This window comes from Capsella rubella, unplaced genomic scaffold (genome assembly GCF_000375325.1).
Source record: "Capsella rubella cultivar Monte Gargano unplaced genomic scaffold, Caprub1_0 scaffold_6, whole genome shotgun sequence".
NCBI lineage: Eukaryota > Viridiplantae > Streptophyta > Magnoliopsida > Brassicales > Brassicaceae > Capsella > Capsella rubella.
Genome location: NW_006238918.1, coordinates 13,849,510 through 13,874,401, shown reverse-complemented (window position 1 = coordinate 13,874,401; position 24,892 = coordinate 13,849,510). Strand labels below are relative to the sequence as shown.

Sequence of the window (24,892 nt, the reverse complement as noted above, 5' to 3'; positions counted from 1 at the left end):
ATGATAACATAGAAACATGCTAAGCCATATACAACATGTTTGTTAATTAATTTGGATTGTGAGGATGTTTATCTTTACGTGAGTTTGCTAAGACAAGTCAGGCTTTACACTGAGACTGAGTCATCTGATAGAGAATATATTAAGAAAAGAAGACTTTATAAATAGACAGTTCAAGAATATAGAAATGAGCTAGGCAATTTCGGGGAAGTTATGTTGTAGCTTTCGGTTTTTCTAAAATATATTCATCAGCATATGAATTTAAGTTGCTATTTTGGCAGGGTTGGGTTTAAGATTGAATTGTAAGAGCAAGAATCTCAAAGCAAGAAGAATTATAAAACTAGAAATACAATACTGCAACTAAATAGCTTATTAATGTTTTTTTTTGTGTGCAAGTAAACTAGATAGCTCATTCAGCCTTATTGTGTGCAAGTAAACTAGATACAGTTCATTAAGCTTTAGATTGTTACCAAGATTAATAATACTTTGATTTAGACATAAAATCGGAAACAAGCTTTGACAATTCTCTAGGTTAATGATAATGATCTTATCATCCTTGATCGATCACTGAAAGTGTTTTGTTATTTTCACAAAAAGTTGGAGTCCTTTATGTATTGTTCTTTAGATTTTAAGTATGTGATTGAAGCTGTGGATTAAGAGAGTATTGAGTGATATATGCCCCACTCCTCAAATCCACCATCAATTCGATTAGCACCAAAGAGTGAAGGCAAGTTTGGTAATCTCTATCTCTATCCCATAGACTTCTCATCATCATCGAAACCTACATCATTTGTGTCGATCTTACTGCAAATAAAGCTTATTTTTGTAATATTTTTTCTCTTGCATAGTTAAATATTATTGGTGGATAAGGAAAACACCAAGTACGAATTTTAATACTATCGAAATGTATTATGTTTGAATTAACAAAAAAAAAGAAGCACAAGTAGTCTTAACTAAATGTATGGCCGCCCAATCATGTACGGACTTGTTCAACCTTGGGCAGCTTTCTCTTCGTCATTTTTTTGTTTATACAATTTCTTTAAATAGTACGTAATTTGCATAGGCTAAAGATATGAAGCAAATCGTAATTTTGGCTATGGGCTGGACCATGTTTCAGGTTTTGGACGTCTATTACAAATCATGTGATATAACCTCGAAGTTCCAAGGTCCAAGTATTCATAACTAAGTAGTAACGTCCAAGTATTCATATCTAATTTAAATCAATAAACATGTATGAGTCACTTGTAGTAGTATAATATATCCAAATTTAAATTAGTACAAACATGTATAATTAATTCTACACTTCAATCTAGAAACAAGACTTTGGGGCAAGTCATGATCAACATATATAGTCAAGCCGCCCCTATCTATCAATTTGATTTAAAGCATATTAGCATTCATTATGCAGATAACTTCAAAAATATAAATACTAATTATATAACAAATTTATCAAACTAATACGTAATCCTTTACCTCTATATAAACTCCATCATATATATTAACACAACATCACACATACACAAAATCGGTAGAACAAAAAAAAATGGCAAACATCTCATCCTCTACGTTCATATTCTCCGCACTTTTTCTCATCTCCACCGCGACGGCTGCCACATTCGACATCCTGAACCAATGTAGTTACACCGTATGGGCAGCTGCCAGCCCCGGAGGCGGCCGGCGTTTAAACTCCGGCCAGTCATGGAGGCTAGATGTTGCGGCCGGCACTAAAATGGCGCGGATTTGGGGTCGAACCAACTGTAACTTTGACGCCTCTGGCCGTGGCCGATGCGAAACCGGTGATTGTAGTGGTGGACTACAATGCACCGGTTGGGGTCAGCCACCAAATACGTTGGCTGAGTACGCTTTGAACCAGTTCAACAACTTAGACTTCTACGACATCTCACTTGTTGATGGATTTAACATTCCTATGGAGTTTAGGTAAGAATATTTTCTTTAGTTTAAACTTAAACCATACTAGTCCCAACTAGCTCAATATGTTTTTTAGACAAGATCCTGATATGCTTTTCTTTTATGCTAGTCCAACGAGCTCCAACTGCCACAGGATAGTATGCACTGCGGACATAAACGGACAGTGTCCAAACGTATTGAGAGCCCCGGGTGGATGCAACAACCCATGCACGGTTTTTAAGACGAACCAATACTGTTGTACCAACGGGCAGGGATCATGTAGCGACACTGAGTACTCAAGGTTCTTCAAACAGAGGTGTCCTGACGCCTACAGTTATCCACAAGACGACCCGACCAGCACTTTCACTTGCACAAACACTAACTACAGGGTCGTGTTTTGTCCTAGGGGTAGGGTTGGTGCTACTGGGTCTCACCAGCTCCCGATTCAGATGGTCACTGAGGAGAATTAATAGAGTCGTATCTATTGTATGTGTGTGTCAGTGTGTGAGTACGTAGATATGCGTACGCGTGTGATCATGTTTACGTGACTATAGACAGATCAACGCTTAATGGATAATAATGAAGGCAATAATAATTACGTTGGTCGATCCACGTAAATGTTTGACTTATTCTGTCTTTCCAAGATCAAAATTATCATTTTATGGTGCATTAATTTATTCCTTAATTTTATTTAGAACTAGTCTTGATTTTAGGATCTTAAATGGCTGTCGTTTTTATATAGTTTTCATGATTTGAAGAATGTTTTTTTCCTTTAGCACTTAAAAAAATAATCAAATATTAGAAATTAAAATTATTAAAAAAAATAAAAGTTATTAAATGGATAGGTGGGTTAACACAAAAAAAAAACATTAAAAACATATTTAGCAAAGTAATTTATTCTTCTTTTTGAACAAATTAGAGAAAATTATCATTTTATAACTAATGGTTGAAATACATATGACATATATTTTAAGAAAATAATATTTCTGCCAAATAATATTGTTCAATGTTCACAACGGAAAATATAACTTTGTCCCATTTTGCTATTAATATTTCTCCGAAAATAAAGTTTAACTATATTTTACCCCGTGGTACACCACGGAGCTGGTATTTTATGCATATATGTTATGTAAAACCTTAACCGTTATAGTTTATATATACGTACAGTTATATACAAAGTTCGTTTAGCATAATTTTTTGATTGCCAACATGAACAATATATCCTTTGTGGTTTATATATATCGAACAATATGCTAGATTCGTACCTGCGATAGAGCGGAAGGGAAATTTCTTGGGTTTTTTTTTGTTAAACGAAAACAAATTTTTACCCCGTGGTACACCATGGTTCCATTTTCTTTCAAAATTATATGTAATACTCTTGATTTTGTGTAATAAAATGATTGCGTTTCTTTAGTGATTAATATAAATGTTATAGTGTTATAATACAAAATTATAATATAGTTGTATTTGCAAAAAACAAATTTTGTTGATGAAATCATATGGGCTGGATTTTAGAAGAGTTATGAGTATCATGTGTATTTTTAATATAGTGAACCTCATATTTGTTAAAATATCATATTGTTAATATGAAAGGAAATACGAATGTTATTTTACAACATTAATATGGATTATTAATTTTGCAATATTAGTTTAAATTATTTATGGTTGCAATATTTTAGAGATTTATTTATGTAGCAAACCCAATATTATTTTGTAACCACATCAAAATTACTTTTCATAATTATTTTATAAATAACTATCTAAGGACTTTATAAAAAATATTACATAATTAAATTTAGTTTTAAATTAGTTACTAATTGCATCTTTTTTTTTTACATTACTAATTGCATCTTAAATTTTTTAATTCATGACTTTTAGTAAAAATACACGGCAATTATTAGTCATATCATATTCATTAGTTGTAAAGTTGTCTCTACAATAAATATTTCGTTACCAATTTATATTTTAAAAATATGCATAAAATGTTTAAACTAATTTCAAGATTTGAAGGAAATAAAATGAATACGGAATTTTGAAAATAGATTAACATATTTTAAATTTGAAAATAGATTAACATATTTTAAATTTGAAAATTTTAAATATTTCATTTGGTAAATTAAATAGCAAAATTTATTTTTAATGAACTTAAAAAATGAAATTATTTTTGAAGGAAAGAGATAACTATTTCAAGTTTTTGAAAACAAAATTGCCTTTGTGAAATAATCATCCTCATATTCCCGTTGAAACTAATATATGCATCAATTCGAAAACAATGAGTATCAAAATCACAAATTCACAATAATCAAACAATTTAAAAAAAAAAAAGAAAAAAAAAAGGAGAGGGTAAGGAAGAGAGAACATACAATTACTTCTCTTTATTTATAAGGAGAGGAAGTGTGTCCAACAATTTAAGTTTAAACCCAAAATTCTAAATAAAACCATTAATATTCCATCGAGTTTAATTTGTAAAGGATAATATTGTTTTTTTTTTGAGTAAAACAAAAATATTAACATACCAAATATAGATAAATTTAGCAAAGTAAAACCTACCTTAATTGGCAATTTTTTTGGGATTTGACTTTCATATTACTATAAAAACAATTTAGCAAAAAATAATAAATGCGAATAATGTAAGATAAGATTGTGTAGTTAATGTAATCAGATTCTGAAATTTTATCGAAAATATTTGCTATTTTAATTATTGCCTTACATTTTTCTTTCTCAATGTTAATGCTATGCATTTAAAAGAGTTATAGAAAATGGAGATTTAGTTGATCCCCAAGGGTTTTTTTTTTGGTCAAAGATCCCCAAGGGTTAATGTGCTATTTTTTTGGGATTTGACTTTTATTACTATAACAAATATAGCAAAAGAATATTAATGGAAATAATATAATCGAAATTGTGTAATAATATAATATAATCAAAATCGTTAATAATTATATGCTTATAGAAATCAGATTTGGTTTTGTTTGTTAATATTAAATCCTTCTAGTTTTTAAAATTATAGAAATAGCAAGGGTCAGTTATTGAAAATATTATAAAATAAAATGTCGTTATTTTGCCAAATGTACTTAAAAATGTTAATATAGACTTGATTTAGGGAAAATTACTATATTTTGTAAATTTAGATTTGATTTCGATTCTATATTTCTATTTATATATATATTTGATGAAATATAGATTTGATTTCGTTTCTATAGTTATATATATATATATATATATATTGTTGATGAAATCTAGATTTGTTGAGTAAATATTCAACAAATGAAAACGGGTTTAAAATTGGAAAAAAAAAAACTCGACCCGATTCGTTAATTGATATGATTAACTTTAATGAGATTTGCTAATTAGCTTTGTACTAAGGATATTCGGTGGGAAAGAAAATTGAAACTAAAGGTGATTACAAATGTTAAGATAGATGTAGTGTATTTGGGGAGAGGAGACTCCTTTCGGCTTTTGTTTCTGTCTCTTCTTTTCTTCCTTTCAGGTGGCACTTCGCTTAGTCAAGTAGAACAGAGCAAATGAAACTATATGTATGCTCATTGTATTCTTCAAGTGGCTTCATTTTATGAGTCGGAAAGTCGTTGAGATGACATGTGAAACCCACATAAAAAGTAAAAAATAATGACATGTATAATAATGTAGCCACCATAAACATTTCTCGACTTATGTATCTTAACCAACATTAATAATTTTCATGATCTCAAATACTTTTGAAAAACCTCAATTACTTTTGAAAAACCTCAAATACTTAATATCAAGAACATAGTCTCAGTTGATATTAACAATCCAACATAAAAAAAAAAAAAAGAGTTAGAAGTTACAAAAATTAACAAAAAATTTACAACCAAAACAAATTACATCAAAATACAAATTATATATAATATATAAGCAAGAAGGAATTTACCCTAAAAATAACTCAAATCTTCTTCTTTAGTATCCTGTCGGAAACTCGCATTTTCCATACTCTGCTTATTCCACATTTACACAAACCAATCAGCTTCTTTATTAATAAATTAGATTCACAAAATCAAACTTTAAATATCTAATATTAACTCTTTTTCAAAAAGAAATATCTAATATTAACACCATACGGTTCTCTTTTAAAGACAAAGATGAGGTAAAGCCACAAACACTATGTTTTCACGTGGGAACATTTGACCTCTGTCGTCAACACATAACACACACACTACCATAAAACTACGTTACCCTAATTATAGCGTCGGTTAGCATGAAACCCCCACACCTACTCTTAACATGCGCCACAATAATAAAAGAGCTACAGTATGAACTTACTTGGTGGTTGGCTAACGACGTAAGCGCCGCCGAAGTAACAACTCCCACCGACGCGACCTTTCTTCTGATAATAACTAATAAGCTTCAAGTGTAGCAGGACTATAACAATTAGCACCAGGTTGCTCTTGTTCTCGTTAAACAGAGCAAAAAGATAGACCGTTAGATCTTGTTTAGGACGTAACAGTATACCACCACATGTCAAGATCCTACGGATTAGGTTTCCGTTGTAAGACGCTGCGTTAGGTAAGGTGGCTCCAACTTCGTTCTCGTCTCCTTTCGACGGCCAGCCAGTTCCCGTGACAATGATTTCGATGTCGTCGTACTTTAACACCGATATAGCTGCGAAGACAGTGTCGATCTGAGCATCGAATAAGTTTAAGTATCTCAAACCATTTAGCGAGTGAGAAATATTTACCAAGATTACTAAATTAACGATAATGGTTGCCTGTTTATAATATGGAGGTGTTATCTATAAACACTTTAGAAAGAAGTTAAGATGTGACGATTATTTCGCTTTATATATTCATTTGATTTTAGATTGTATTCATAAAAGGAAATATAGTTATTATGATTGATTATCAAATATTCACTCTTAGTTATAGAAGGAAAGATTTGCGCCGAGAAGGTAGGTGGTCATTTTCGAGGTCAATAGTACATATGAAAGTCAACTCATTAATCTAATGCAATATCCAAATATTTCAATCGGGTTGAAATTGACATTTATAAACCGACCCGAAATGTTTAGTTACATTTATGACCTTAGTTAATCTAATCGAAAATATGTGTTTAATTAGACTTTAAGGGCAAACAAAGGAAAAAAAAAATCTAACATAGGTGGTCAAAAAAAAGGTTGCAAAAATAATAAGATAAATTAAAAGAAAATTTTGGATTACTACAAATAAAACTTTTGTGTTCTAGTTTTCTGATATACGGACTAAAAATAAAACTATTGGATTATATATTTTGCTTGCTAGCTTTTACATTGGAAGCTACTGAGTTCATTGATTGTTCTTGACTTCTTGTCATGACTCATTGCTGATTTCTTGTGTTGTTTGAGATTGCGAATGGATTCGATAAGATGCAAAAATTAGATATACAGAAACAAAAACCTAATAGATCACTACTCCTCAAGTCAAAACTAAGATATTGATCAATAAAGTTGTTGAATAAATTGACTAATAAAAAATAATAGATCGTTAGGCAATTCAATGTATTCTAATTGCGTGTGAAAAATCATGTAGACCGATTCGTGGCTGCTTTAAAGAGAAAACTATATATTTTTATAGCATCATGAAACTAGACTGTTAGGCGATTAAAGTAAAGACAATTAGGCGTACTTGAGTTTAACATTTTTTTTTGTTCGGTCTCAAGTGAACTAATTAAAGATTATATTTCTACGTAAAAGTGTATATACCACACAGTCATAGAATATACAATTCCTTTAGTAGACATAAAATTTTATACAGTATATACTTATTAGTAAACAAGATGATAATAAACAAGAATCAGTGGAGCACAACAATTCTCATTAATAACTAAAGGGAAGCAGTGAAACAAATGCAATAAGACAGAGAGATGTTTACTTTGAGCCCTTTAATGAATCCCATAGAGATCCTAAATCAACATTACCTCCTGAGAGTACAATTCCTATGTTTTTGCAATCACACCAAGAAGGATTGTTACGGAAACTATTTGATAAAACAGCTGCTAGGCCAATAGCCCCACTTGGTTCAACAGAGACCTTTAGTATCTCATAGCACATTCTCATGGCTTCAATTATTTCACAATCTTCCAAGGTTATCACATCATCTACCAGGTCTCTCACCACCGGCCTGATAGCAAAAAGACGCTTTGAGAATGAATGTTACAGAATTTTGAACAATTAGCCATAGACACAATTCCTATAAGAGTAAGAGTTAATTTACCAGGTTAAATCTCCAAGAGAAGCTCGAAGGCCATCGGCTATGGTATTGGTCACAGGTAAAGTGATGATTTTACCTGAAACCTTAGACTGAGCCGCATCATCGGCTCCTTTTGGTTCAGCAGCTATAATACGAATGCTAGGCTTAATTGATTTGGCAGCAAGAGCCACACCAGATATCAAACCACCCCCACTTATCGGCACAACTATAGTATCAATCTCTTGGATCTGCTCGAGCAGTTCCAATGCAATTGTTCCCTGACCACTGTTACAAGGACCATAACCCGAACTAAATACTTATCCATAATGCATTTAAAACAGAGATGAACCCTACCACATAGTATTATTCCTAATATGCATTTTTCAAGAGATTCATTTTCTTAGAAAAATAAGGCTTTAGTGAGTAACAAACATTTGCGAACTGAACATATAACACAAACATAGAAAAGCAGAATACCTTATAATGCGTCCATCATTATATGGGTGGATGAGAACTGAACCTGTTTCCTGCAAAACCTTGGAAGCTACTGTCTCTCTAGAAGACATTGTTGATTCACTCCATATAACCTTACCACCATAACGGATCACATTATCAACTTTACACTGTGGAGCACCTTTAGGTATGACAATATATGCCGGGATTCCCTGAATCTTCGCAGCCAAAGACAATGCAGCAGCATGGTTTCCACTGGTAGAAGAAATTTAATCATAAAGGACTAACAAGTGAAGACAATTACAGAATATCATCAACTATCCAAACGAAATCAGTAAACAACAAGGCATTAATCTTTCATAGTATGGAAAAAAACTCTTACGAAACCTGCTGTGTGTTACAACACCTTTGGCAGCTTGTTCAGCGTCAAGCGACAAAACAGCATTACAAGCTCCACGGAATTTGAAAGCTCCACTGATTTTCACAAACAGAAATGTCAAAAATGATCAAATATTCGATACAGAGGACAATGAAATAATCTTCACTCAATAAAGCATTAGTACTAAGTCCCCTCACCCTTTCTGAAAGCACTCACACTTAAAGAACAAGCTTCTTCCGGAGATTGAATTCAAAGATTCAGATGTTAACACCGGAGTTCTATGTATATAAGGCTTAATACGCTCATGAGCTTCCTTTATAGAAGATATATCAGCAGCATATTTCTCTCTATTTGCTTCCATTTCTAAAAACATACAAATAAATTTCAGTATCACTAATCAACTTCCTACACATAAAAATGCTTACCTTGAAGGCTAGAACACAGCAGATACTACAAAAGTGGGTAATTACAAATGCTTCTTGCTTACAAAAAAGACTGAAACTTTTTCAATTAGAAAAGCTTTTCACTTACAAAAAGACTGAAACTTTTCAATGTTAAAAGCTTTTTTTTGCTTACAAAAGACTGAAACTTTCAATAACAATAGCTTCACTTACAAAAGACTGAAACTTTCAATTACAAAAGCTTTTCACTTACAAAAGACTGAAACTTTTCAATGTTAAAAGCTTCTTCCTTACAAGAGCTAAGTAACTAGAACGAAGAAAGGAGAAAAGAACAAACCTAATTTGAGAAATTAGGTCTTAGGATTTGGGAATTTTCAATTTCACCCAGTTTCAGAGAATTGCAGTTGCAGCAGATCCGAGAGGAGAAGGACGTAGAGACGTTTCTTCAAAGACAGCACGATGTTACGGAGTTTTAAAATAGAACGTCACGCTGTTTTTATACATAAGAAACGTCATGTATTTTGTGTTTATATTAATAAAACTATCAGATGTATTTTAGTCAATGTGCCTTTTAAGTTGACTGTTTTTTGGTAAAACAGGTGAGGACTGAGGTGACAACATGTGGAGGAGATGAGATGAGATCAGCTGAGAATCCAAAATCAAGTTAGGGAATAGAATTTGTATACATTTGTATAATTATTTAACTAACATAATACCGAACAACGAAAGCTTTTCGGCTTAATTTCTCTCCCGAATACAATATAAAAACATCACTTAAAATAACCAAAAAAATAACAAAAACTAGAATGATGGTTGTATAGATTAGAAGAGATTCAAGATTTGGATGTTAATAAGGGTGATTGGTTTGGAAAATGCTTATATTCTGGTTACCTTTATAAAATTTGTCAAAAACATGTTAATTATTTGAAATCATAATTTTCTAGGGTGTGAAGCAATTTGTGTGATTTTTGAGCAGCTGGTGGAGATGAACTAAGATTGGAAATGGTGATGGAATGATGTATAATTGAATTTTTGTTAAGTGTATAGATTATTCTCAAATACCAATTGAGAGAGCTTTGGTATTTATTTTACCATCTTCTAATGATTAAATTATATATTTAATATGTGGATTGTGGAAGTTGACAAACAATATTTTCTAGAAATTCAAGATAGATAATGAAGGAGAACATCTCGTACAAAAACATTAGGTTTAGTGAATTGGTTGAAGATTCTATTAGAAGATCTTCAAATTGATAGGAGGACAAAATCTATGAAGCTTAGTTATAAGTTAGTTTTTTTTTCAATTAATAAAGGAAACATCCAAGCCAGTGTAGTGTAGTAAGAACATGTTTAGTTTCAATACCTTCTACCACATAGACTTTGCTAGCATTCCATATAAGTTTGGTGGGTTGATCGCAGGGATACATTTTGGTGTTTCCTTAACACGCGTAAAATATCTCTTTACCTAACTTTCAAGGAAACAAAGGTTAACATGAATGAAACTAGAGGAAATGGGTTTCTTTCGTAGTAGCCTCTATAAAAATACCTTATCAATAGCATTTACAAACAAAACAAACCTGAATCAACAGCGCAAATTTCTCGTTTTATTGAGTCAGGATTTAGGAAGGACGTGATAAAAAAATGAGATAATCTAGCAAAGAAAACACCATCAAAAGTAAAAAAAAAAAAAATCTTACATAGAGAAAAAATGAAAAAGTAAACTAACATAAGTGATCAAAATCTATAGGTTCTTTGTAATTCTACCGTTACCTTTCCTAAGCACCTTCAAGGTATTGTGGCAAGACTTGCAGGTAATACATATCTCCGCATTTGAGTGGCTTCCATGCCTTTTCAAGTAATTTTCAAGCTAAAAGAAACAAAAATCAAGTTAGGCTCTCAGTTCTTCCATGTTATCATTTAATAATAGTCAAGCACTTGTTCTAGCTAAGAACATATGATTATCCAACATGTCATATCGTGTTAACTAACATATTGTTTCCATGGCATTTTACAAACTCAATGGTGAAATCTTACATCATTTTCCTCAGAAAATTTATATGTACCTAAAAATAGCATGTCTTATGCATAGCCAAGAAAATTGTCAATAACTAATTGCATGGTCTATATAATAAGTAGACAAAAAAGGTTAGTTCAACATATATATAAGTATATACCAAGAAAATGGGCCAACCCTTGTGCTTCTATAGGTTCTAGAAAGCTACCAGCCTTTACGGCCATCGATGGAGCTACGGAAGAACCTATCCTTGTAATCTTTGGATCATGAGCCCGTTCTCCAAATTTATTGATTTCAACTCTTTCTCACTGTGAGGAAGAAGACGTTTTAAAAACGGCTGTCCAAATGTTTCTTGAAATTTTTCCAAAGTTGGACTGAGCTCTCCACCATGACCACCAGCCATTGTTTTGTCTCCTAATGTCGAAAAATAAAAAGATGATCAAAGAGAGGGAAAATCAAGAAATTGATAAAATTAGGGGAACTAGTGGAATTACAAATGTCACACAAGTTTTGTTTGTTTGTTACTTCAATGGTCCAAGGAATAGAATAATATACTATCTATGATCTTGGTTAATCAACAAAATAACATGATGTATATCATATTTGTAGTGTGTTTATATCAAATTAACCAAGATCATAGATATTTAAAAGAAAAAAAATTCATAAACTTTCCATTACAACCCTTTGTTCATCGTGCCATACTGCCATCACTATCTCTCTCTCTCGTGCATCTCTATATTATCGCTTTAAACACTTTTGAGGCTTTGAGCAGTTCAAAGCGTGAATGTTGGAAATTGAGACAAGACAAGTCTCTCATGACAATGGCTTTGACGAAATAATGAACTAAAAGATACATTTCATCTTCCTCATTAAGACCAAAGGTGATAGGGTTTTTGTTATATTAAAAAAAAGTGATAGGGTTTTAGTCTTAGATTACGATTTTGATGGGACAGTAATTATATCCCTTATGGGAGTCCATACAATCTAAAGACCCACTTCCAAAAATGCCTATATACACATGCACACACATGTATTGTTGGATAAATATATATAGCCTTTTTAATCATTGTTTCATTGCGGAAACGTAGCTAACAAAATTTATATCTTATGACTTCTGAGCTCAATTCGTAAGTCAAACTAGCTCATGTGACATAAGCGTTTTTGTAGGATCTTTACCTTAAACGATGGATCAAATTATTTCTTTTAGATATATTCATGCATGAATGAACTCTTGACCTTTTTGTATACACATCTTCGTTTATATGGATATAATATATAATATGGTTTTTCATCTTAAATATAGTTTTTTCCTGAATCTATTTCATCCAATCAACAAAAAAAAAGGTAAAGAGTTGACCTTTAGTTTAGATGATAGACCGCGCGAAATATTTTTAAATCAATTATGTTAATTAATTTTAATTTATGTAATAATTATAAAAAAATAAAAATGAGTTTCTTTAATGTCTATAATATTTTTATTTTTATTTACTCAAATCAATACACTACTATAATATAAATTATTTACATATAATTATATATATATATATATATATCTTGAATTTCTTGTTTTTATTATTAAATGTTGATAATCATTTCTTTTGTAATTTTGAGCATTTGAGGTCAAAAATATTAGTGATGAGTATTGTTCATATAGACTAACTCATAACATAAAATATTTAAATCACTAAAATCCAAATTATTTTGTAAGTAAAAAATTAAACACATCTCTTATAAAATCATACGAAATACAATTAATAGCTTTTGAAATGAATTCAATGATGAATTTTATATTTTAATCTTTTTTTTTACATTCCACTTAATGTAAGTTGTATTGCTAGGTGTAATTCTAATGATTTTCACTAGTTGGATTGGAAATGGAATACCAAATTGTTTTTTTGTTTTTTTTAGAATAAATTTAAACAGAATAAGTAAATATTATAATGATCTTAATATAATTATATGTTGGATCACAAAAAAAAACTAAATATAATGATGATCATCAGTATTCTAAAATTGTATTACAACTTTTTTTGAGATAACAATCTAAAATTCTAAACTGCAAAATATTGTAATTATATGTGAGTTCACAAACGAATACTTGTTTAAAATGCCTAAAATACATGAAAACACACACAAAATAATTAGAGGTTGAGGTACACCATATCTGATTTATAACTCCTGCTAGTATGTTAAGGCACACCATATCATATTTATACATAAATATGCATTATTATATATATACGCGTATACAATAAAGTCGGTTCTGATATTTTTCAAGATGAGAAACATTTAAGAAGTTCCCAAGAAACTATGTCTACCCTTACTTTTTTTTTTTTTTTTGTCTACCCTTACTTGAAATCTAAGTTGGTCTTTCCATAATTATTTAATTTTTCTCCACAACTTAGACATATACTAATGAATGCATATGCATGTGCAAGTAATATTATAATGTAGTATATAATTTCAAGATTCTTTTATCAAGATTGAAGTCATGAGCTTGATTCTATCGTAAGTCTCTCTTCACTTCAATGTGATTCTTCAACAGATCAAAAACCAGAACAAGATCGACGGTACGTACCATGATGATGAGCAATCTAAAACTCGGCGTAGACGTGATCGGAGCACACAATCTCTTCCCAAAAGACGGACAAGGAACATCGAACGCTTACGTAGAGTTATACTTCGATGGTCAGAAGCACCGAACAACGATTAAAGATCGAGACTTAAACCCGGTTTGGAACGAGAGTTTCTTCTTTAACATCTCAGATCCATCTCGTCTTCATTATCTCAATCTTGAAGCTCAAGCTTATAGTCACAATAGATCTAGTAATGGACGTTCCTTCCTTGGCAAGGTATCTCTTTCAGGGACCTCTTTTGTTCCTCATTCTGATGCTGTTGTTCTTCACTTTCCCATGGAGAGACGTGGGATCTTCTCTCGTGTGAGAGGTGAGCTTGGTTTGAAAGTTTACATAACCGATGAGGCTTCTTTAAAATCCTCTGCTGCTGCTAATGATCATCAAGATAATCTTGATCCGGCGCTCCCAAGAGGTATTACCTCAGCTTTGATGATATAACATATGTTTTAAATGTTTTTAGGTTTATTCAATTCGATTTGTTGATACTAAATTTTTGCGTTGTTTGCTATCAAATCTGGTTTAATCTGCTATAAAAATTATGGAAAACTGGTAATGATAAAAAAAATAAAAATTATTCAGTTCAGATTTAAAAATTTTATTTATTTTTGTTTGTTATATATTGTCATTATTTAGAACAACAAAGTGTGATTTACTTGGAACTAATTTGTGTGTGTGTGTGTGTGTGTGTGTGTGTGTTTCAGCAATGAAGGTAGAACATAGATCTGATAAACGTCATGTATTTTACCATCTCCCAAACAATGCTCAAGAACATCAACAACAACAACATGCACAAGGGCCTAACCAACCCTCTTCTTCAGCTGCTGAGCCAGATCATCCTAACGAACATAATCACCATTATGTGCCAAAGCACCAAGTAGACGAGATGAGACCCCAACCAGCACCGCCTTCAAAGCTAGTCCATGCGCATTCGATTGCTTCGGCGCAGCCAGCAGATTTCGCACTTAAGGAAACAAGCCCACATCTCGGTGGTGGAAGAGTCGTTGGTGGGCGTGTTATACACAAAGACAAAACCGCTACGAGTACTTATGATCTTGTCGAGAGAATGTATTTCCTTTATGTCCGTGTAGTCAAAGCTCGTGAGCTTCCTATAATGGATATAACAGGAAGTGTTGATCCTTTTGTTGAGGTAACTAATTTTTCGTAAACCATTTTTATTCAAATCAAAAACTGTTTCTCTAAACATTTTGTTTTTGTAGGTGAAAGTGGGGAACTACAAAGGAATCACAAGACATTTTGAGAAAAGACAACATCCAGAATGGAACCAAGTGTTTGCATTCGCGAAAGAGCGAATGCAAGCCTCGATGTTGGAAGTAGTGGTTAAGGACAAAGATCTTTTAAAAGACGATTATGTGGGGTTTGTTCGGTTTGACATCAACGATGTACCTCTTCGCGTGCCTCCGGACAGCCCTCTTGCTCCACAATGGTATAGATTAGAGGACAAGAAAGGGGAGAAGATCAAAGGTGAGCTAATGCTCGCTGTTTGGATCGGTACACAAGCTGATGAAGCTTTCTCTGATGCTTGGCATTCTGATACTGCAATGCCTGTTGACTGTACTCCAGCCATCGCTGCCGTTCTCCGCTCAAAGGTAAGATGACCTTGATTTTATTGTTTCTAGTTTGCGTTTATATTTTATGGCATTAGTAACAATTTATCATATATTATTTTGTAGTGGTGCATTTGTTTTCAATTAATAACCCAAATTTTAGTGTGACTTGCGTAAAAACCCAAATATATATGAAAGAATTGAATATGCTAATGTATAGTTTCAATTCTTATGAATATGTTTACACGTAAATTTAATGTAGATGTTAAATTATGTGTTTACAAAATTAATTTATTGATGTCACGTTGCTTTCATCGAATTTGAAGCAAAATGATGTGATTCTCTATTGTGATTTGTTTTTTTTGTTTATCAATATATAGGTCTATCATGCACCTCGTCTATGGTATGTGCGTGTGAACGTGATCGAAGCACAAGACTTGATTCCGACAGACAAAACCAGGTTCCCTGATGTTTACGTCAAAGCACAGCTAGGAAACCAGGTCATGAAGACCAGACCATGCCAAGCTCGAACCCTTGGTGCGGTATGGAATGAAGACTTTTTGTTTGTTGTTGCAGAGCCGTTTGAAGACCATTTGGTTCTCACTGTCGAGGACCGGGTGGCTCCAGGAAAGGACGAAATAGTTGGACGTACATACATTCCTCTGAACACTGTAGAGAAGCGAGCTGATGACCATATGATACATGCCCGGTGGTAATGCTTCTACTTACAATATAGCATAATATATTTTAAAATTTATAGGTTTATTTTATGGTTTTGATAGAAATGTATTTTGATAGGTATAATTTGGAGAGACCAGTTGTTGTAGATGTAGATCAGCTCAAAAGAGAAAAGTTCTCTATGAGGATTCATCTCCGAGTTTGTCTTGAAGGAGGATACCATGTTTTAGATGAGTCGACTCATTATAGTAGCGATCTCCGCCCATCCGCGAGACCTTTATGGAGACAACCAATTGGAGTTCTTGAGCTCGGGATCTTAAACGCCGTTGGACTTCACCCGATGAAAACTAGAGAAGGCAGAGGAACTTCTGACACTTTCTGTGTCGGGAAATATGGCCAAAAATGGGTTAGAACGAGGACAATGGTGGATAACTTGTCTCCCAAGTATAACGAGCAGTATACGTGGGAAGTATTCGATCCAGCGACGGTTTTAACCGTTGGTGTGTTTGATAATGGACAGCTTGGTGAAAAGGGAAACAGAGATGTTAAGATTGGGAAGATCCGTATAAGGTTGTCTACTTTAGAGACGGGAAGGATCTACACACATTCTTATCCGTTACTTGTTCTTCACCCTACGGGTGTGAAGAAGATGGGCGAGCTGCATATGGCCGTGAGGTTCACATGCATCTCATTCGCAAACATGCTTTACCAATACTCAAAACCGTTGTTACCCAAAATGCATTACGTAAGACCATTCTCAGTTATGCAACAGGACATGCTTCGACACCAAGCGGTGAATATAGTGGCTGCAAGGTTAGGCAGAGCAGAGCCTCCTCTAAGGAAAGAGATCATTGAGTTTATGTCAGACACAGATTCACATTTGTGGAGTATGCGTAAGAGCAAAGCCAATTTCTTCCGGATGATGAAAGTTTTCTCCGGCGTCATCGCGGTTGGGAAATGGTTCTCGGACATTTGCTCGTGGCGTAACCCAATCACGACCGTTCTCGTTCATGTTCTGTTTCTGATGCTTGTTTGTCTCCCTGAACTGATCCTACCAACAATGTTTCTCTACATGTTTCTCATCGGGCTTTGGAACTACCGTTTCAGACCGCGTTATCCACCGCACATGAACACGAAAATCTCTCAGGCAGAGGCGGTCCATCCAGACGAACTTGATGAAGAGTTTGACACGTTTCCAACCACTAGAAGCCCTGACATGGTTCGGTTAAGGTATGACCGGCTTAGAAGCGTGGCTGGGAGGATTCAAACCGTGATTGGAGATCTTGCAACACAAGGAGAACGTTTCCAAGCACTTTTAAGCTGGAGAGATCCACGCGCGACCGCTATATTTGTTATATTTTGTTTTCTTGCAGCCATAGTTTTCTTCATTACACCGATTCAGATCGTTGTGGCTTTGGCTGGTTTCTTCATGATGAGGCATCCGAGGTTCCGGCACCGTCTTCCTTCTGTTCCGGTTAACTTCTTCCGCCGGTTGCCTGCTCGAACGGATAGTATGCTTTAGCTATAAGTTCCCTAACATTAGCTGGTCGTATTTTATAATATTGTGTCATTATTGAATGATAGATTTATGCTATTATGTGGAATTAATATGGATTTATTTTAGCTACAGTTTCTTCATTTGAAGACGTTCTGAGTTTTTTTGATGGCTATATACAGTATTTTGTGAATGTGTGTGTGTGTTTTATTTTAATGGCTATATAGCATCAACGTGTCCAAGGTTTCCCAATTTGGTATAAACTAAAAACGTATTTCGTTTAAAGTTTGTCTTCTTGTTATGAGTTATTATTCTTTTTTTCAATATTTGTATTTTTGTGAGCTTCTAGATTCTATTAGCTAGAGAACTCCAAATTCAATTTGTGAAGCATATTTTAGTTTCACACCTATTCGGTCAAAAACTAATTTCATTTATTACATAAAAATAAGAACAATAACCCTAAATCGTCATTCTTTAATATCTTTTTTTATATAAATATAGGTTAATTTAGATTCAAAAACATATAAAAAGGTTAATTCCGTGAAAAAAAAAACCAGTGTCAATTTTTTAATCATCTACAAAATTTTATAAATATTATATCAAATCAATACCCTCCCAAACAAAACTCTAGTTTTCTATTCAAAAAAAAAATTTTATGCATAGAGATGTAAAACTTTTAATAAATTACAATATGATAATCTTTTATTTTCTCATGATTAATTTATTTTTAATTAAAATTTTAAAAATAAAATCATATAAAACTAAAGATTTAAAGCTTCTTGTAGAAAACATAATATGTTCACAGTTGAGAAAAAATAAAATTAATGGGCCAAATTGCCCAGTCAGTATAATCCAAAAAGAAAGTTCGCGTTCACGGTTCACATTACGCACCGCCACACCCGAGTGTTCCGACGAGTCTCTCCTACGTGGCTTCCTCTAAAACATCCACGTGTCTACTCCATTCTCCAACCACTAAACACAACACACGGATCACGCAGCTGAGAATTATTATTATTATTTTATTTTTCCTCTTAAGCCAAATAAATATCTAATCTTGTGAAAATAGAATCTTTACTTTTTTTTTTCTTTTCTTTTGGCAAATGATCAGATCATCGATTCGTCTTCTCTATATAACAAGAACCAGTCCTCTCCTTCGAAGTTTATCATCTTCATCGTTTCGTAATCCTCTGTTCTCATCTAAACGATTCGATTCCGCGAAACCTTTACTCAGTCCTCATCTGATTACTGTTACTTCTCTTCCGATCTTCACAACGGGAGCTAAACTTTCTAGATCGGAGCATTCAATGGCTGCTTCTTCCGAATCCAAATCTATTTACGATTTCACCGTCAAGGTTCGATTTTGTTTATCAGGAGTTTTGATTTTGAATGTTGGAATGGTTTTTTTTGAGAGTTTTTGAATTGAATGAATCAGGATGCTAAGGGTAATGATGTTGATCTAAACATCTACAAAGGGAAGGTTCTCTTGATTGTGAACGTTGCTTCTCAATGGTAATAATTTTCAAAATTTTTTTGATTTTTGTGATGTTAGGGTTCATTGGTTAGTGACATATGAGAATGTTTGTTTTGGTGGCAGTGGCTTAACTAATTCGAACTATACTGAGCTTGCACAGCTGTATGAGAAGTACAAAGACCATGGTATGTATAGTTTTGTTATTTGTAATCATGGTTTTGATGATTGTGTTTGTTGTTGTTGTTGTTGTTGTTGATGGGGTTACAATTTTGGATTCAGGTTTTGAGATTCTTGCCTTCCCTTGTAACCAGTTTGGGAATCAAGAGCCTGGTACTAATGAAGAGATTGTTCAGTTTGCTTGTACTCGTTTCAAGGCTGAGTACCCCATTTTCGACAAGGTACACACTAATAACTTTTTCTTGATTTCTCTGGTTAGTTCGATGGTGGTCTTAACTCAAGAACTTCTTTTTCAATGCCAAAAGTGTTAAGTCATCTCATTTTGAAATGAAGAAGTTTTTCTAGTTTTTGACATTGCTGTGTATAATCTACTCATTAGGACATGAGATGTAGATGTAGAATGTTGAGAATGTATCATTATTGGATCATCATATAGTTGAAACCTCAAAATGGGATGGAGACTCTTGTTTGAAACGAAAAACGAAGTATTCCAGCTCTTTTAGTATCAGTGAATCATTTTCAGAACATATTGTTGTTTCTTTTCAAGTATTGATTTCACTACATGGACTTGATTCTACTACCTTTGCTTGCACTATGAAATGAAGGTTGATGTGAACGGTGACAAAGCTGCACCTATCTACAAGTTTCTGAAATCAAGCAAAGGTGGGATTTTCGGAGACGGCATCAAGTGGAACTTTGCTAAGTTCTTGGTTGACAAAGATGGAAATGTCGTTGACCGTTACGCCCCAACTACTTCTCCTCTCAGCATTGAGGTAATGTCTCTCTGTCACTACTTATCATCATCAAATACTGTAGTTTGTTTGATTCAGAGCCGCAAAGTTGTTAAATTTTGTTGTTTCGCAATTGCAGAAGGACTTGAAGAAGCTGTTGGGAGTTTAAAGCTTCAAGGAAGGGAAAAAAGAGAGGCATATTATTAGACAAATAAAAGCTCATTAGTATTGTTGTATTACCCAATACTGTGTAGTAAGCTGAGTTCGTGAGTGTCTCTGTAATGGTTATTTCGTCGTACAACTACTATGGTCCGTTCTATAGCGGGCAAACATGTAATAATCGTAGTTCTAAAATATTTGATTTACCTTTACCTCAACAGCTTTTAGAGTAAATTGGTATGGGCAATTCTCTTTTGTTTTTTACTTGAAGTTTTAAGATATTTCTTACGTGAAGATTCAATGACAACCCACGAAAATGGAAAAAATCCAACTTAGGGAAACTTTCTAAAATAACTGAAGGAAAAAGTAAATATTCTTTTTTTACAATATATGTTTACTTACAGATAAAGAAACTCGAGCTATATCTTGGGAATTTGGAATGTTTCTAAAGTCTAAAACATTAACATTTATGTTTGGGGTTAAATTTAGGACTATAATTTCGTCCTTGTGATTCGTGAATATGCAAACGTAAGAAAACACTTTTTTTTTTTCCCCAATAGATCTTCTTCTCTTTTTGTTCGCTCAAGCTTTTACGTGGATTCAAGAATCTATCAATCTAAAACGTTTTAAAGCTTTTTACTCTCTTTGTTTACTTCTTTGATGTATGTACCATAGTTGCAACGTGATGGAGAAGACAAACAGTTCAAGAGAAGGTTCAACATGGGGAACTCTAGATAGAAACATACTTGCCATTGTCTTCGATAAGCTCGACACAATGGACATTACCATGGGAGCTTCACGTGTATGCATCTATTGGTTCCTTGTTTCTCACAACAAAACTCTATGGCACACCATAGACCTCACCAAGCTCAAACACAAGGGACAAAACGTCCTCTACAAATACCGGGCTGACAATGATGTAGAAGAAGTTCTAAGCTTTAGTAATCTTTCAACTAAGATGAGCCGGTTCTTCTTTAACTTTTGTGGAGTAAAAGGCATAAACCTCAAGAATCTATTGGGTGAGATCACTAAGTTGAGCGGCACGGCTCCGCGGAATGTGTTCTTTAACTTTTTCTCCTACTTACAAAAGCAAGATCTCATGTTTGCTGTTGGGAGGTAAATCTCAACTTTATAAACTAAATAATAAAAACAAACATATTTAGCTAGCTCATATGTGTATATATATATATTTTTGTTTTTGTTCTTTTCCAGGATGCCAAACATAGAGAAACTTGCTTTACCTTTTTCTTGGTCACTGTTTAATGAGGTGGAAACATTTAGGTTTGCCTTTAATCAGTGGAAGAATCTTAAAACACTGATCTTGGCTCAGAATGGCTTTTACACCTGGTTCTCATTCGAGATTCGAGTAGTGGGAAAGAACTGCATTAACCTCAACAACTTGAAACTTGTGGGATATTTGGGAAATAACAACTATGCTGAAGAAATCGTGTGTTACTTCCAGAGCCTCACGAGGTTGAGTTTGCGATGCTCTATGATCAATGTTGAAGGAGTTCTCATGCTAATAAGAGGTCTTCGAAACCTCGCGGTCCTTAACTTGACACATTGCGTAGACTTGGGCGGGTATCCTTTTATAAAAAAGCTTCGGAAAGCTACCAATAATCAGAAGCTTGACAAACTTGTTATCACATGTTCAGAAAATGAATGCAAAGTTTGCAAAGATCGACCTGGCGTTTTCCGGGAGCATGTGTTTTACGAGAAGCATTGGCGAAACGACGAGATTAAAGAACTTGAATTCTGATATTTAGTTGATGTGTTTTGAGAGAGTTATTGATGAATTCTATTTCATAACCTCTATTTGATAGATCATAATATGCTTCGCTCAATATGATTCTTTTTTCTTTTTCTTTTACTCATTCTTCATATATGAACTGGTTCGTGTAGTAAATGAGAAGATTTTTGAATGAATGGAAATAAGGGAAGTAGTTTAGGCAACATTGACATAACCACAGAGGAGTGTCTTCAAGGTCTACAATTTTATCAACGACTTGTACAGTTGTACTCTTTGGGTTCAAGAACTCAAACGTCGAGAATTGTTCTTTGTTTTCCTCTTCTTGGATTGGCTTCTTGTTGTCATGACATGATCCTGAACGTTCACTCTTGTTTAAAGAAACCCTAAATATCTCTATATACTGTATATGTCTCGCCGTTGCTCTTTATAAGTGAAATATACAGGCAGCAGGCCCATTATGGTATGGTAAATATATAACCCTAGTTATTAACTTTTTTTTTTCACAAAACAAAATTCCCCTCAGCCAGAACCAGAAGTTAGACCATATACATCGGTAAATCGTCCTTCATCAATTTCTTTTTTTTTTTACTTTTAGTTAAAAAAAAAAAAAAACAAAGAAACCAATCGCGGACCGCCACGTGTCAGTGGAGTCCGCAATTAATGAAAAAAGAAGCGCAGAACCGTCGCGATTATGGATACGTCTTTCATTTCTTTTTCTTTTTTGATTTTTTTTCTTCTTAAATGGGTGGGACGGCGATTAAGTACGCCGTTGCATATGCCCTTAGAAAACTCAAAGTAAGGAGTTTCTTCTAGTTATTCGATCAACTTGCTATAGATTATAAATTATTACTACTAATTTATTGATAACATAAAGTTAATATATTGATAACATAAAGTAAGGAGTTTCTTCTACTAATTGATTATATTGATAACATAAAGTTTATATATAATGCTGTTTTATGATGCTTTAGCTTGAATTGGTGTCTCTGTTTGTTTATTATTTTTCTTTTGTAGAGAGGATTCTAAAATATATTTTCTAAGTAAGGATATTGTTTATACATTATAATTGAATCTCAAATCACAAACGAATAGTGAGTCCTTACAACCACAAACTATTCGAACCTTAGATCCTCCATAACATAGTTAATTGTACCACAAAATTAAAGTTGCTTGTTTACTTTTTTTCTTTAAAGCACAAAATTAAGAAAATAGTAGAAGTATAGAAGTAAAGTTGCAGTTTTGGTCTTGTAACTAATATGGAATTGTAACTAATAGTTGTAGCATTATTTTGTAATATACATTATATATATGCTATTAGGGCTTCTAGACTTATTTTTTTTTCTTTTGTTTGATATAGAAAGGTACTCTCTTTCTCTTGTAGTTGTAACGCATTAATGGAGAAGGTAGAAAGCTTAGGAGAAGTTTCAAAATGGGAAGATGTAAATAGAGACATACTTGAACTTATCTTCAATAGGCTCGACCTGATATATGGACATTAGTATGGGAGTTTCACGTGTCTGCATCTCTTGGTTCCTTGCCTCTCATAAAAGAACTTTGTGGAACACCGTCGACCTCACCAAGCTCCAAGAGTTAGATGTCTCCAACAGTTTTGTCTTTAAGAGTAAAGTACGACCAATCTTCTTCTACAGGTACCAACATGTTGACGATGTTGGAGGCCTTCATAAGAATCTTTTGGCTAAGATCATCTCCAGGTCATTTCATAACCTTTTCAAAGTAGAAGGCGGCATAAGTCTCATAGATCTATTGATTGAGATCACCAAGTTGAGCCGCACGGCCCCCAAGAATCTGTTCTTTAACTTCAATTCATATATACAAGAAAAGGGTCTCAAGTTCGCTGCTGAGAAGTAATTATCATCTTTACCTCCTAGTGAATCATCTCAAATCAGATTTGCTTGCATAAGTTTTATTGTTTGGTTTTGTTTTTCAGGATGCCAAATATAGAGAAACTTGCTTTACCAATCTGGTGCTATCTAACCGAGAATTCAATGCGGTTTGCTTTTAGTCAGTGGAAGAATCTTAAAACACTGATCATCGCTCATGAAGAATCTTTCACTGGGACATTTGAGTTTCAAGCTGTGGGAGAGAGCTGTAGTAACCTAACCAACTTAAAATATGTGGGTTTTCTTATAGAATACAAGGCCAGTGAAATGGTGAGTTACCTCCAGGGCCTCAAGAGGTTGAGTTTGCGATGCTCTTTGGTTAGTATGGAGACAGTTTACAAGCTAATAACCGGCCTTCAAAACCTCACGATTCTTAATGTTTCGCATTGCAAATACCCGTATAGTTATCTTCCTTTTGCAAATTCTACCAACAACTTTTTTGTAATAGCCGTCTCTAAGAAGCTTGAAATTTTTATCACATGTCGTTTCTTTCTGAGGATTGGCGAAAGGACGAGATAAAGGAACTTGAATTCTGAACTTTTTGAGAAGAACTAGTGTTTTGATGCTGATGGTAACATGGGAGATGGTCATTGTTGGTGAGGCTTAGTGGTTTTCATGAAGGGAAATATGGTTTTTAAGAAAAACCAAAAGGTTAGCTACATTTTTTAATAGAATTATAAATTTGTTGCTCAAAGATAACTTAAATTATATAAGCATCAAAGTATATAATTTCGATCATATCACTATAACATATCTTTTTGTGAAATACATTATGCTGAAGCATTCAATGTATTTCTCTGAAAGTAATTAAAAAAGATTCATACTTAGTATGTACAATTATAAGTATCAAAGTATGAAACTATGTCTCTCCTACAAACAATCTAACACTCTCTACATAATCCGGAACTTTTATATCCGAATGCTAGAACACATAGTCTCCGTGTAATTCAACCTTGTCTTTTCTTAAACCATTCTTGTCG

At 33.4% G+C, this 24,892-nt stretch overlaps 6 protein-coding genes and 1 long non-coding RNA gene across 8 annotated transcripts; 5 read left to right on the top strand and 2 right to left on the bottom strand.

Moving 5' to 3' along the window:
• The first annotated feature begins 1,513 nt into the window (after positions 1 to 1,513).
• Positions 1,514 to 2,534, top strand: LOC17883760 (osmotin-like protein OSM34). The gene is made up of 2 exons (XM_006288481.2): positions 1,514 to 1,935; positions 2,036 to 2,534. The coding sequence occupies exons 1-2, from the start codon at positions 1,541 to 1,543 to the stop codon at positions 2,373 to 2,375; spliced, it is 735 nt and encodes a 244-aa protein (XP_006288543.1). The 5' UTR covers positions 1,514 to 1,540; the 3' UTR covers positions 2,376 to 2,534.
• Positions 2,535 to 5,244: 2,710 nt separating this feature from the next.
• On the bottom strand, positions 5,245 to 6,739 carry LOC111830134. Its single transcript, XR_002833508.1, has 2 exons — positions 6,202 to 6,739; positions 5,245 to 5,873 (listed from the first exon to the last, which is right to left on the bottom strand). It is a non-coding gene; the product is annotated as an uncharacterized LOC111830134 (long non-coding RNA).
• A 907-nt stretch (positions 6,740 to 7,646) lies between these two features.
• Positions 7,647 to 9,743, bottom strand: LOC17884431 (serine racemase). Of its 2 annotated transcripts, XM_023780948.1 has the most exons (6): positions 9,673 to 9,743; positions 9,132 to 9,297; positions 8,943 to 9,029; positions 8,580 to 8,810; positions 8,127 to 8,387; positions 7,647 to 8,033 (listed from the first exon to the last, which is right to left on the bottom strand). In XM_023780948.1, the coding sequence occupies exons 2-6, from the start codon at positions 9,293 to 9,295 to the stop codon at positions 7,781 to 7,783; spliced, it is 996 nt and encodes a 331-aa protein (XP_023636716.1). In that variant the 5' UTR covers positions 9,296 to 9,297; positions 9,673 to 9,743; the 3' UTR covers positions 7,647 to 7,780. The 2 variants fall into 2 exon arrangements, with proteins under 2 accessions (XP_023636716.1, XP_023636715.1); XM_023780947.1 differs by lacking the exon at positions 9,673 to 9,743 and having other exon boundaries at positions 9,132 to 9,494.
• A 4,107-nt stretch (positions 9,744 to 13,850) lies between these two features.
• Positions 13,851 to 18,005, top strand: LOC17882675 (FT-interacting protein 1). Its single transcript, XM_006289849.2, has 5 exons — positions 13,851 to 14,397; positions 14,687 to 15,132; positions 15,203 to 15,592; positions 15,931 to 16,262; positions 16,349 to 18,005. The coding sequence occupies exons 1-5, from the start codon at positions 13,929 to 13,931 to the stop codon at positions 17,748 to 17,750; spliced, it is 3,039 nt and encodes a 1,012-aa protein (XP_006289911.1). The 5' UTR covers positions 13,851 to 13,928; the 3' UTR covers positions 17,751 to 18,005.
• Positions 18,006 to 18,777: 772 nt separating this feature from the next.
• On the top strand, positions 18,778 to 20,525 carry LOC17884158 (probable phospholipid hydroperoxide glutathione peroxidase 6, mitochondrial). The gene is made up of 6 exons (XM_006288512.2): positions 18,778 to 19,075; positions 19,156 to 19,232; positions 19,318 to 19,379; positions 19,474 to 19,592; positions 19,977 to 20,144; positions 20,242 to 20,525. The coding sequence occupies exons 1-6, from the start codon at positions 18,824 to 18,826 to the stop codon at positions 20,269 to 20,271; spliced, it is 708 nt and encodes a 235-aa protein (XP_006288574.1). The 5' UTR covers positions 18,778 to 18,823; the 3' UTR covers positions 20,272 to 20,525.
• Positions 20,526 to 20,946: 421 nt separating this feature from the next.
• LOC17883721 (putative F-box protein At4g11580) lies at positions 20,947 to 22,020 on the top strand. Its single transcript, XM_006289032.1, has 2 exons — positions 20,947 to 21,377; positions 21,474 to 22,020. Exons 1-2 carry the CDS (start codon positions 20,947 to 20,949, stop codon positions 22,018 to 22,020), a joined length of 978 nt encoding a protein of 325 aa, XP_006289094.1.
• A 1,385-nt stretch (positions 22,021 to 23,405) lies between these two features.
• LOC17882466 (putative F-box protein At4g11580) lies at positions 23,406 to 24,431 on the top strand. The gene is given in 3 exon segments (XM_023780343.1): positions 23,406 to 23,498; positions 23,500 to 23,876; positions 23,960 to 24,431. Coding segments are annotated over 3 exon segments (942 nt in total).
• The last annotated feature ends 461 nt before the right edge of the window (positions 24,432 to 24,892 follow it).

Excerpts from the sequence above, each read along its gene's own strand:
- LOC17882675 (XM_006289849.2), top strand. The coding sequence starts at position 13,929 with ATGATGATGAGCAATCTAAAACTCGGCGTAGACGTGATCGGAGCACAC. Across the intron at positions 14,398-14,686 it reads TGATCCGGCGCTCCCAAGAG|CAATGAAGGTAGAACATAGA; the intron begins GTATTACCTCAG and ends TGTGTGTTTCAG. Across the intron at positions 16,263-16,348 it reads CATATGATACATGCCCGGTG|GTATAATTTGGAGAGACCAG; the intron begins GTAATGCTTCTA and ends GTATTTTGATAG.
- LOC17884431 (XM_023780947.1), bottom strand. The coding sequence starts at position 9,307 with ATGTTTTTAGAAATGGAAGCAAATAGAGAGAAATATGCTGCTGATATA. Across the intron at positions 8,388-8,579 it reads AATGATGGACGCATTATAAG|TGGTCAGGGAACAATTGCAT; the intron begins GTATTCTGCTTT and ends TCCTTGTAACAG. Across the intron at positions 8,034-8,126 it reads TCTCTTGGAGATTTAACCTG|GCCGGTGGTGAGAGACCTGG; the intron begins GTAAATTAACTC and ends TTTTGCTATCAG.
- LOC17883760 (XM_006288481.2), top strand. The coding sequence starts at position 1,541 with ATGGCAAACATCTCATCCTCTACGTTCATATTCTCCGCACTTTTTCTC. Across the intron at positions 1,936-2,035 it reads AACATTCCTATGGAGTTTAG|TCCAACGAGCTCCAACTGCC; the intron begins GTAAGAATATTT and ends CTTTTATGCTAG.
- LOC17884158 (XM_006288512.2), top strand. The coding sequence starts at position 18,824 with ATGATCAGATCATCGATTCGTCTTCTCTATATAACAAGAACCAGTCCT. Across the intron at positions 19,076-19,155 it reads TTTACGATTTCACCGTCAAG|GATGCTAAGGGTAATGATGT; the intron begins GTTCGATTTTGT and ends TGAATGAATCAG. Across the intron at positions 19,233-19,317 it reads GTGAACGTTGCTTCTCAATG|TGGCTTAACTAATTCGAACT; the intron begins GTAATAATTTTC and ends TTTTGGTGGCAG.
- LOC17883721 (XM_006289032.1), top strand. The coding sequence starts at position 20,947 with ATGGAGAAGACAAACAGTTCAAGAGAAGGTTCAACATGGGGAACTCTA. Across the intron at positions 21,378-21,473 it reads CTCATGTTTGCTGTTGGGAG|GATGCCAAACATAGAGAAAC; the intron begins GTAAATCTCAAC and ends GTTCTTTTCCAG.